General features: G+C 42.6%; 1 protein-coding gene across 1 annotated transcript in view; it reads left to right on the forward strand.

Moving 5' to 3' along the window:
• Window positions 1-1,237: 1,237 nt before the first annotated feature.
• syt11a (synaptotagmin XIa) overlaps window positions 1,238-12,099 on the forward strand; it is a 28,129-nt gene continuing 17,267 nt past the window's right edge. Inside the window, exon 1 of the mRNA XM_014177169.3 lies at window positions 1,238-1,614. Within this exon, the coding sequence (XP_014032644.1) occupies window positions 1,581-1,614 (34 nt within the window). The 5' untranslated portion in view covers window positions 1,238-1,580. The remainder of the gene's footprint in view (window positions 1,615-12,099) is intronic.

Below are 12,099 nucleotides of genomic sequence, written 5' to 3' on the forward strand. Positions count from 1 at the left end.
TTTTTTTTACAAATGTTAGAATTGTTCTTACACTTCTAGTATTTTGTGTAGATCATTGACAAAAAAGACAATGAAATGAATTTTAATCCCATTTTTTTTGTAACACAACAGAATGTGGAATAAATCACGGGGTGTGAATACTTTCTGACGGCACTGTAGCATCAGCAATCCAGGGCTTATATACATCATTAGTGGGAATCATACCCACGCTGACACAGTAGGTCTCTATGGGCACGCTGAAGGATGCAGCCCTAACTGCTCGGCCACCCCGCGATTGAATTCAATTTTGACAGTTCATTCAAAACCTTAGGACACACTCCGTGCTTGTATGTCGTAGCCTAGTAGAGTACAATATCTATCTTGTGTTATTTAAGCCATAAGGCCCGGGGGGGTGTGGTATATGGCCAATATACCACGGCTAAGGGCTGTTCTTAGCACGACGCAATGCGGAGTGCCTGGACACAGCCATTAGCCATGGTATATTGGGATAATATATCGCAAACCCCAGAGGTGCCTTATTGCTATTATAAACAGTTTACCAACATAATTAGAGCAGTAAAAAAATGTTTTGTCATATCTGTGGAATATGGTCTGATATACCACAGCTGTCAGCCAATCAACATTCAGGGCTCAAACCACCCAGTTTATAATAAGCTATATAAAATGATGGTTGTTGACGTGTATGGCTACATGGCAGATCCATTTTTGTACATTTGAATGTTGCAGTAATAGGACCTAGGTCTAATGTTTGCGAGAGAGAATATTATTTTGATAGCAGACCTGATCCCAATGACTCTACTGCCCCAGCCTGGAGAAAAAGACAACTGTTCATTTTCAAGGAATCGTTTGAATTTCCTGATGCAACAGCAAAATTCTCCCAGACAAAAGCGTGATCAAGTTAAGATCTGACATCTGTAGGGGTTAAAAATATGATAACATCAACAACCATATTTTTTTTTTAAGTTAGTTGCTATACTGTGAAAAACAGTTGTACTTAACAAGTGCAACAACAACAAAAAGATTCTCTCTTCTGGGTCCCTCCCTAGCCCTATCCTCATTGCGGCCAATTCCACTGCTTTATTCTCATTCGCCAATTATTGGTAGGTTCTTGGCAGTTCTTGGCAGTGAAGGGCAATATGATTGGATGAAAAGAGTTTGGAGGGGCGGGACCTTTGACCTTCTCATCCAATGTGTTTTGAGAAAGAGGCGAGAAGAGGGGACGCGAGGAATCAAGTGAATCAATTGAGATTCTCCCCTAGACTCCCCGTTATCCGTGGGGGAGACCAACTCTGGTTGTAGTAGTCGCGCTCAGCAGCCGCACCCGAGATCGAAACTGGAGTGGGAAGAAGCAAGCGCAAGCGCCATCCGGAGCGCATCATTGAGAAGCCACAGAATCAAAACAATAATTTCGCACTGAGAAAAATACCACGGTCAAACATCGTCGCCTCATCTGACCTTAAGAAAAACGGAGGGACAAGATCATTCATGGAAATAAAATAGAAACCTGCGAGTTTTAATTGTTTTATTTTAATCTTCTTTTTTTTTCTTTCTGACAACAACACAGCCATTTCAACCCCAAAATGACTGAGATAACCAATTTAAGACCAGCATATGGTAAGACATATTTTTCCTCATGATAATGAACGAAAAACAGCTGTATTTAGGCTACTTATTGGATGCCAGCCAACTGTTTTAGGCTAGCTGAAGGAAAAATGAGTGTTTTTCAGGTTCTCCTCGGATTCTAAATGGTGTCATGTTGGCCTAGAAAGGCTGAAAGACTCCAGGTGCTACATTTGTTGTTTATTCTCTACACATTTACTTGAATTATCTTCCCGAAAGCCTCGTTGTTTTGTATATTCAATTAATTTGATGTTTGAAATGAAATGGCACACGTCTATTTAATATTTCATAAGACACGGTTTATCTCCTAGAATGGATGTTATTCTGATGATTAGAAAGCTTTGAGCCAACAACTGGAATACATCAAAAAAATTAATATGGGAAACCTCATTAAACAATGTTGGTTTAGGGTGCATGTATTATTATCAACAATGTTCAAAGTTGTTGAGAACACAGGCCTGTCAAGGCCTCGACTGTGCCTCAACAAATTCTAATCATTTTAAAACGGAGAACAGGCCCAATGTCTATGTTCAATTTGTTGGGATTAGAAATAGGCATGTATATGAACATGTGTGGTCATGCGTGCGTTAGTTCCCGGCAGTCACCAATGTTGCTTAGTCAGATTTTGGCTTGAAGGGGGAATATTGGCAGGGAAATGGACTGAATAAAAATGTGCCTTTTGACATTATGTAAAAAACAAATCAAGTTATTTTCTGGTACATATTTATTGTGCGGTACGTATTTATTGTTAAGGGTGAGACCCGTTTGGCCTGCTCCTACTGCGCTCATGCTTTCTCCAGCCTTCTCTAATGGCGTTGACTGCGCATGTGGGTTAGAGAGGATGATGACGTTTTGTCTATTCTTGAGGCTTGGCATCAACCATGCCCGACTGCTCGCCCTTCTATGGTTTTAATGAACATCTACCCGAATTCCTGAACTGGACCCGTTGTCCATAGCCTAACAGAACATTTGGGCGGGGTGGGTGGTCTCGCGTCTCCCCAAATACCTCACTCGCTGGGCGATCAATTCGCGTGCTCATTATAATCTAGTTATGTAACCGTGGGACTTGTGCGAAGCATTGATGGATGTTTTGCCAATAGTGCATCACGTATCCCTGTCAGAGTTAAACCACCGGCTATGGGGCTTAACTTTGGGCAGAATATGTTGTTATTTAGAGAATGACTGGAGAATGAGTGGACAAAAAAAATGAAAAAACACTGGCTACACCCAGTCACACACATCCTACTGTATAAATATATGGTTTACACCTACAAATACTCAGCAATCAATTACGCAATACACAGCAACCAGTGCAGACAACTAATAGGACAGAATGGGACATATCACATTGACAAAAGCAGTAAGAAACCGTCTAATTCTCCTCTCCTCTGACCTGCATAAAGTCCCCGAAAATAAATTCGCTCCTGTGAAGATGATTATGTTCTTTGTCTGCAGTGGAGGGGTGAGGCGCTAATGTGTGTGTGTGTGTTTGTGCCAGGAGTGTTCAGAGCAGGGCCTCGGTGAGAGGGCGTGGGGAGTCTAATTACACCAACAAAAGCACTCTCTGTTATATCATCTCTTCATTACCAATTTATATGCATTGTTACATTCATATTACCATAATTCCTCTCCTTAACAGATAGCTTTCGCCCAGAGCTACTTGCATGGTTTTTGTTTTGATTCAGGACCTTCCCTCAGAGTTGAGGCCAGTGCCAAAGCTGGAGGGAACAGCTTCAGTTTACCCCACCTGAGGGCTCACACTGCTGAGCCAAAACAAGCTGTACTGAGCTGGCCTGGTTGTTGCTGTAACTCTTCTGGAATGGACAATGTGCAAATGAAATGCGACGTGAATGTGATGACCCCCCCTCTGCTTTACTTCCGTATCCAGTCCCATACTGTTTAGAATGGGCTTCAAGATCATATCATCAAATTCATGAAAACATGGCCATATATATTATATATAACATACAAAAAACCTACAAAAGTTTAAAAACAATGCTTGGAGCCCACTCTATTCTTAACCATCACTACACACCATCACTTATTATCCAAGGCGTGCATGTGGACAGAGGGGATCGTCGGGATGACGGTGGGCGTCTGGGTTGGCAGTCTTTGATGTAAAAGAGGGCAGATATTTTAAGATCCCCAGCCTGTTATGCCATCTTGGATCTAAAACCATGGCGTAGGAGTTACCTGAAGGACTGGCCGGGAGAAAGACTTGTTGAGTCAGGGAGTAGCCGAATCGGAGCTATTTGAGGGATAGTCTGCACTTAAGACAGAGAGCTACGGGGAGAAATGTTAGCCCTACTCCTGTCAATCAAATGGAATCAGATCAACATGAATAAAATATCCTGCCATTCTACAGGAAACATCGTGGCAAACATAATTCATTTTGAGTCTTTTTAAAGTCGGTTGCATAATTGAATAGCTGACCAACTTACTGAAAAAAGGGAAGAGAAGTTTGCTCAAAGTTAACATGGTACTAGAAACCTGTCAGACAAAGTGATACACATTTGTTTTGGCTTAGAAATATGGACCGTCTTTGTAAAGTTCTGATTTGGGATTGCAGCCCTTTGGTCAGAGTTGGTGTTGTTGAAGTAGGTCACTTTATTGTTTGCTATTCATTTACTGGAGGTTTAGCCAAATGATTGTGTGCTTGAGATGGTCCTAACGAGGATCTGAATGTCAGATCGTTGGGATTCTGATGACGCTTGTGCGAGCGGTGTGGGTGAAATGATTGAATAACATGTATGTGTAAATTGATTTTGCAATGCTCACGCGCGCAGCGTGTCCAGTGTGGTTTGCATGTAAGAGTTGTATTTGATGAGAACAGCATAGGTGCTAGCACAGAACCTTGTGGAACACAATACTTAATATTGGAATTATCAAAGTGAGTGTCCTTTGAGGATTCAAACCAGACGAGATTGTCTACGACTGACCAACTCGGTTTCTTAGTGTATTTAGTGTCTTCACAGTTCCTAGTGTCCGTTTTTGTAGTTTGAATCTTCTGAACATATCCTTCTCAGCCGATCGATTGACCTTTGACCTTTGTTGCTTTTAGCCGATCGATTGATCTTTGTTACTTATAGACACTTCTGGATGTTGTTCCGGATTTCTTCGTAGACATTTCTGTGGCATATACACTACCGATCAAAATGGCTTTTTTACCAAGAAGGAGAGTGAGGGAGTGCTGCATCAGATGACCTGGCCTCCACAATCCCCCGACCTCAACCAAATTGAGATGGTTTGGGATGAGTCGGACCGCAGAGTGAAGGAAAAGCAGCCAGCAAGTGCTCAGCATATGTGGGAACACCTTCAAGACTGCTTGGAAAAGCATTCCAGGTGAAGCTGGTTGAAATGTATTTATTTATTTTTTATTTCACCTTTATTTAACCAGGTAGGCTAGTTGAGAACAAGTTCTCATTTACAACTGCGACCTGGCCAAGATAAAGCATAGCAGTTTGACACATACAACAACACAGAGTTACACATGGAATAAGCAAAGATACAGTAGAAAAAAAGTCTATATACAGTGTGTGCAAATGAGGTAAGATAAGGGAGGTAAGGCAATACATAGGCCATGGTGGCGAAGTAATTTCAATATACCAATTAAACACTGGAGTGATAGATGTGCAGAAGATGAATGTGCAAGTAGAGATACTGGGGTGCAAAGGAGCAAGATAAATAAATAAATAAATAAATACAGTATGGGGATGAGGTAGTTGGATGGGCTATTTACAGATGGGCTATGTACATATTGCCAAGAGTGTGCAAAGCTGTCAAGGCAAAGGGTGGCTATTTGAAGAATCTCAAATATAAAATATATATATATATATATTTTTTGGGGGGTTACTACATGATTCCATATGTGTTATTTCATAGTTTTGATGTCTTCACTATTATTCTACAATGTAGAAAATAGTAAAAATAAAGAAAAACCCTTGAATGAGTAGGTGTTATTAAACTTTTGACCCGTAGTGTATGTACTTGAAGAGGACATTACACAGTCATAACATAAGCAATGTAGAACACCTTTATATGTCTTATGAAGATGGTATAAGTCACCTTAAAAGGTTTTCCTTATTTAGTACCCTTATGTTATTGACTTACTTTGTCTCTTCAGGGCTATATCTCTTACTGAGGCAGTCTAGCCTGGATGGAGGGGTGAGCCAACACACAGTCCTACCTCTCCCCTCCCTCCAGCTCTCTCCGTCCCTTCTCTCTGCAGTGTGTCCGGCATAGCCGCAGTGGCGGTGCCGAACAGACCTTGTGATTTAATGCCATAGTGACTGGTGTCAGAGTGACAAGCCCCTTTCTGTCCCAGTGGTGAAATACAGCACACTCCACCTCAGGACAAGGTGTCTGTCTGTGCCACTCATCTTCACAGAGATTTCAGGATGAAGAAACACACACAGAGAAAGCTAACGTTGTGTGAAAGGGGGTTTAGATAGTCTATTAGCTCAGTCCTGTGAGAAGCCGCGCAGCAGTGGTTTACCCCAGCGTGTTGATGGCGGTAGTGGAGATGGACATTTCCAGGTGTGTTTTGTCTGTGTGCCATATGTTGTACATGTAAGAAGGAAAAGAGTGTGTTCACGAGAACATTTCTATGAGTTTTGGGGTTATTTGAAGAATACTTGAGACACACAACTCTTTGTAGTGGAGTTACTTAGGAAGGTATTATTTCCTCACACCTTGACATCACCTTTCCTGAAGTTAGTGGTCAATCCTGGTTGGTTTGCCACCGAAAGGGTAGGAAGCACGAGTTTTTACTCACCAATGTATCAACACGGTGTGGTCAAAGTCTTAGTAACTTAGTTGTAGTCATGATCTGGTTACCTATAAGTACAAACATAGTTATGTTTTGGGGTTATTACATATTTATTAACTTATTTCCGGATAACTTCTAAACTATCCACAATGCACTATTTCTTGCAATGCACTATTTCTCATATGGTGGATCTACTCTGCTACCGAGTTTGTATGCTAGCTCTGTAGCTAGCTCGAGCTGGCTAACGTTGACCACACATCATGCTTCTCACAGACTTTGTGGCTGTGTTATCTAGTGGGAACCTGTTAGCACGGCAGGCTCCGGTGCTTGCCATGGGCTCAAAACGATTGTGTAGTACCTCATCTGTTCTCCTTTTTGTTTTGTCAACTTTTGCCATGTTCGCTGTGAAATAGGCTATGGGAGTTTTGTAACTTTTTCCACCTTGGCTTAGTGCTAGCACGCTAGTTGACAGACATCTAGAATCTATCTATTTTGGATTTCTGCCCGGTGAAGCACTCGACTCCCCCTCGCTTTGGTAGCTAACCCAGCCTGCACTCTTTTAAAAGTTTTACCATTGGATGGGCCCCAACCATCAATCTATAAGTCTCTGCTCTCTCTTTGCTTTTAATCTGCAGTTATGTTTTAGTTGTGTTGTATTTGTTTTTTTCTAGTTGATCTCCAGTAGTTGGATTCTAGCTTGCTGACTATAACTGTGGTGGCTAATAGCTAGTTGACTAAATAGCTAACGTTAGCTGGCTGGCTAGCTTGCTGGCTAAAATAACTGCATATACAGTAGCTAACATTATGGCGTTATGTATTTCCTAAAAGTTGGTTTACTTTAATGTAGCTGTAAGCTAGCTGTTGATAGCAACTGGCTGACTCATTCAGTGCTAACGTAAGCAGGGTAGTATGGCTAACTTTAGCAGACTAGTTGGCTAGCAATTTTGCAAGTTGTTGTAACAATAAATTCATAAAGTATTTGCTTGTAAGTTGGCTGAACACCTTGAAACCAGTAGTCATGGCGATTTTGATTCATTTGAAATTATAGATTTGAAGTTATTTCTGTTGGAGTTTACATTATAGGGATCAGGCTGGCTTACCTGTTCCTCTATATTACATCACACCCTGGAAAACATTTTCCGACAGGCCTTCGGAATTCTGATCGGTTTTATGTAATAACTCCAACAATAGAAAAGTGAGGTCACTTTGCATTGGGACTTTTGATGCATATATTAATGCAAATCCCAATGTTACATGTGGTTACGTTGTTGCTACCTGCCCATTAATTTAGGGGTTAGAATGACTGAATTCAAAGTATGGAGTGCTGAGTTACATTTACTACTCTTCTGGTAGTCTAAGCCCAGACGTCACACATTATCCTTAATAATACACTCTTCATTTCCTCCTCTCTTCTGTAACTCCACAACGCTCCTCTCTCCATCCTAACCTCGTCCTCCTCTTTCTGCCTTCACACTCCAGTGTTCCTGTATTCCTCCACCGTCCCACACTTCCCCACTCTCCTCCTGGCGTATGAATCAGACAATTAGAATCATTGCTCGGGATTAACAATTTACTGCAGTCTATTAATCATGGATGCCCCCCTGCTTGTGCACAGACACGTGTGCATAGACACGGACACACACACACACATTCTCTCTCTCACACACACACACACTTGTTCTTTCAAGCATTGTGCTCCTTTTGATACCGTTGGTTTCATTAGTAAGTCCTGGATTTCGACCTTTTCTCCAGTATTGCTATTGAGGTTTGAACGGTTTATTTCATTTAGACCTTGACCTTATGGTTAATGTCAGTCTCTCTCGCTCTCGCTCTCGCTGGGGGAACGCCTCTAGGCAACAAGAGCTGCTCAGCTGTGCTTTAAAGACCCTACAAAAAAGTGACATCATCTGATTCTAAAGCCCCACTGAGGTCGCATTGATCAATGGAGTAGAGGGTCGAGTCTTTGTCTAGAGGGGGATAGTGGGTGTGGGTAGCTAGACACTATGGAGATACAGTGAGTGGATGAGAGAGGAAGAGAGAGATGACAAAATAGAGTAGGAAAAGGTACAACATGTCCTTGGTGGATCAGGAGAAAGAGAGAAGGGAAAGCAGAATTGGATGCCAGTAACTGATTTGAATGACAATACAAAAAATATTCTAAATGGTTTAGCCGTGAGGTATGCCAGGAGGTATGCAGACAAGCGCCTGCTGTTCTGAATTCCCATGGCCCGCAGGGAAGTCACTCTTCAGAAATGTCCCAAACAGTCTGTTTGTCTGGCACGCTTGCTCTCGACTCTCAGTCTGGGCCCTAGCTATGGATCCTTTGTCTCACTGTTTGTCTCTCTGTTAGCAGCTAATGCCACCACTCATTCATACCCCATTTCCTCACTTTCTTCCTTTTACCATTTCCTCTCCCCTTTCTCTCCTCCCTACCCATCTACCTCTCTATTTCTCTCTCTCGTCTTCCTGCTACCTTTGATTTCTGTTCAATTTAACCCCTTTTTTTTCTCCTCCCCAATATCGTGGTATCCAGTTGGTAGTTACAGTCTTGTCTCATCGCTGCAACTCCCGTACGGACTCAGGAGAGGCGAAAGTCAAGAGTCGTGCGTCCTCCGAAACACAACCCAACCAAGCCGCACGGCTTCTTGACACAATGCCCACTTAACCCGGAAGCCATCCGCACCAATGTGTCGCAGGAAACACCGTACACCTGGCGACCATGTCAGCTGCGACAGAGTCTGGACTCGAAACCAGGATCTCTAGTGGCACAGCTAGCACTGCAATGCAGTGTCTTAGACCGCTGCACCACTCGGGAGGCCCCTATCTTTGGTTTCTAACCCACTTCCTGTTCTCAAGTAACTGTGTTTGCAACTTTCATTTTCTGGCCATTTTGGTTTTACCAAAAGCTCTTAAAAGCCTCCTGTCTGTCACCCAACTGGACAAGTGCCTGCTGACCCAATTTTGGCCTCCTGCACTGTTGCTACGCCCCTCCAACTGACTTCACTGCTGGATATGAATATTGATTGCTAACACAAAGCTAAATCCCTGCACATGCAGCTTACTGGTGGCCCAGGGTGTGGCTGGCTGCAGGCTCAAGCATCTGGGGTCATCCAGTCAAGAACTAGCCAGGTCAAACCAGACTTAATGTTGCACTCACTATTGCTTCCAATGGTGAAGGCTGTGTTCAGTCTGGTTTTACCAGGCTACCAGTTTCCGCCAAGGTGCATGAAGGCTAATGAAGGCAGCTATGCCGAAACCTGTTTTTTTTTATAGTAAAGCAAGAGGATTTATAATTGTACTTCCATTTTCCTCCAAGAGAAAATCTTGTGCAGAAGTATTGTAGTCGATAGCTGGGGCCTCTCTGTCATCTTTGTTTTATAACAGAGGTAGGTAACCTTAAGCAAATGTGACTATGCATAGTTATTCCTGACCACTAAGGTTGGTTTGGGCTTCAGTCACAGATTTTAACTGTAGAAGGTGGCTTATCAGAATGCAGATGTGAATCTGATTATGTTTAAGTCAAACATTAGATCTGTTTGGGCTTCTTGTGGTCAATTTGCAGTCTATAAATTATTTGTAATTATGTTCCGGCCCCCCGACCATCCACTCCAGAAATAAAATCGTCCAGCGGCTGAATCTAGTTGATGATCCCTGGTTTACACTAAAAACGACAAGTAACTTCCATGACATTTCCCATGACAACGGCATGCATAATTCAGGGTATTTATTTTAGTTTTTTATGCATCTGCATCAGTGGCTTTTTGTGAATGCTGTATGTGGGTGTGTTTTTAGGAATGTTTGTAAGTGCATGAACATTCAGTATGCTAAGTGTTTATAGTGTAGTTCCTATACTTATTATCCATGATGCTGTGGAGTTTTACATAGAACTCACAGGAGAAAAGGAGAAACTCTCCAAAGCTCTTGAGGCCTCATTATAGCTGTGATCAGTGCAGCTGTACAGCAGTGTCTGTCAACCACACACATGCATACACGCACAGACACAGATACGCATACACACACTTCTGCCACCATGTCTGACAAAAACATCTCTCAGCCTCTCTTTACACAGAAACTTTCTCAGAATAGGCATCCCCCCCACACACACCCTCCGGTGGTTGCTGGCTTCTGGTTAAGGGCTGCTTGTGTGGAGATGGTGGAACACACATCCTGTTCTCATCCGCTCTGGGGTTCCTGGGCGAACTCTGAATTCCAATCAGCTCCATCTGACCAGCTCGATGGTAGAGGGGCCCCGCTGTTGCCAGGGCGACCCATAGGGAGGGAGGGAGGGATAGAGGGAGGGAGGGAGGGAGAGAGGGAGGGAGAGGGAGAGAGGGAGAGGGAGAGAGAGGGAGAGAGAGGGAGGGAGGGAGAGAATAAAAACCAAGTTTCCATAGTAGTAAACAGACATACAGTGGCAAGAAAAAGTATGTGAACCCTTTGGAATTACCTGGATTTCTGCATAAATTTGACAACAATAGATAAACTCAGTGTGCTTAAACTAATAACACAAATTATTGTATTTCTCTTGTCTATATTGAGTACATCATTTAAACATTCACAGTGTAGGTTGGGAAAAGTATATGAACTCCTACTGTAGGCTAATGACTTCTCCTAAAGCTAATTGGAGTCAGGAGTCAACTAACCTGGAGTCCAATCAATTTGATGAGATTGGAGATTTTGGTTAGAGCTGCCCTGCCCCATATAAAACACTCACAAAAGGTGAGTTTGCTATTCACAAGAAGCATTGCCTGATGCGAACCATGCCTCGCTCAAAAGAGATCTCAGAAGACCTGAGATTAAGAATTGTTGCCTTGCATAAAGCTGGAAAGGGTAACAAAAGTATCTCTAAAAGACAAATTGTCTATAAATTGAGAAATTTCAGCACTGTTGTTACAGGGCAGTTAACCCACTGTTCCTAGGCCATCATTGAAAATAACAATTTGTTCTTAACTGACTTGCCTAGTTAAATAAGGTCAAATAAATAAAACACTCCCTAGGAGTGGCTGTCTTGCAAAGATGACTGCAAGAGCACAGCGCAGAATGCTCAATGAGGTTAAGAAGAATCCTAGTGTCTGCTAGAGACTTACAGAAATCATTGGAAGATGCTAACATTTCTGTTGACGAGTCTACAATACGTAAAACACTAAACAAGAATGGTGTTCATGGGAGGACACCACGGAAGAAGCCACTGCGGTCCAAAAAAAACATTGCTGCACGTCTAAAGTTTGAAAAAATGCACCTGGATGTTCCACAGCACTACTGACAAAATATTCTGTGGACAGATGAAACTGAAGTTGGGTTGTTTGGATGGAACACACAACACTTTGTGTGGAGAAAAAAAGGCACAGCACACCAACATCAAAACCTCATCTCAACTGTAAACTATGGTTGAGGGAGCATCATGGTTTGGGGCTGCTTTGCTGCCTCAGGGCCTGGACAGCTTGCTTTCATCGACAGAAAAATGAATTCCCAAGTTCATCAAGACATTTTCCAGGAGAATGTAAGGCTATCTGTCCGCCAATTGAAGCTCTACAGAAGTTGAGTGATGCAACAGGATAACAACCTAAAAGACAGAAGTAAATCAACAACAGAATTGCTTGAACAGAAGAAAATGGAGTGGCCCAGTCAGTCCTGACCTCAACCCGATTGAGATGCTGTGGCATCCCAAGACTATTGTAGAACTGAAACAGTTTTGTAAAGAGGAATGGTCC

The sequence above is a fragment of the Salmo salar genome, chromosome 27 (genome assembly GCF_965601325.2).
Source record: "Salmo salar chromosome 27, fSalSal1, whole genome shotgun sequence".
NCBI lineage: Eukaryota > Metazoa > Chordata > Actinopteri > Salmoniformes > Salmonidae > Salmo > Salmo salar.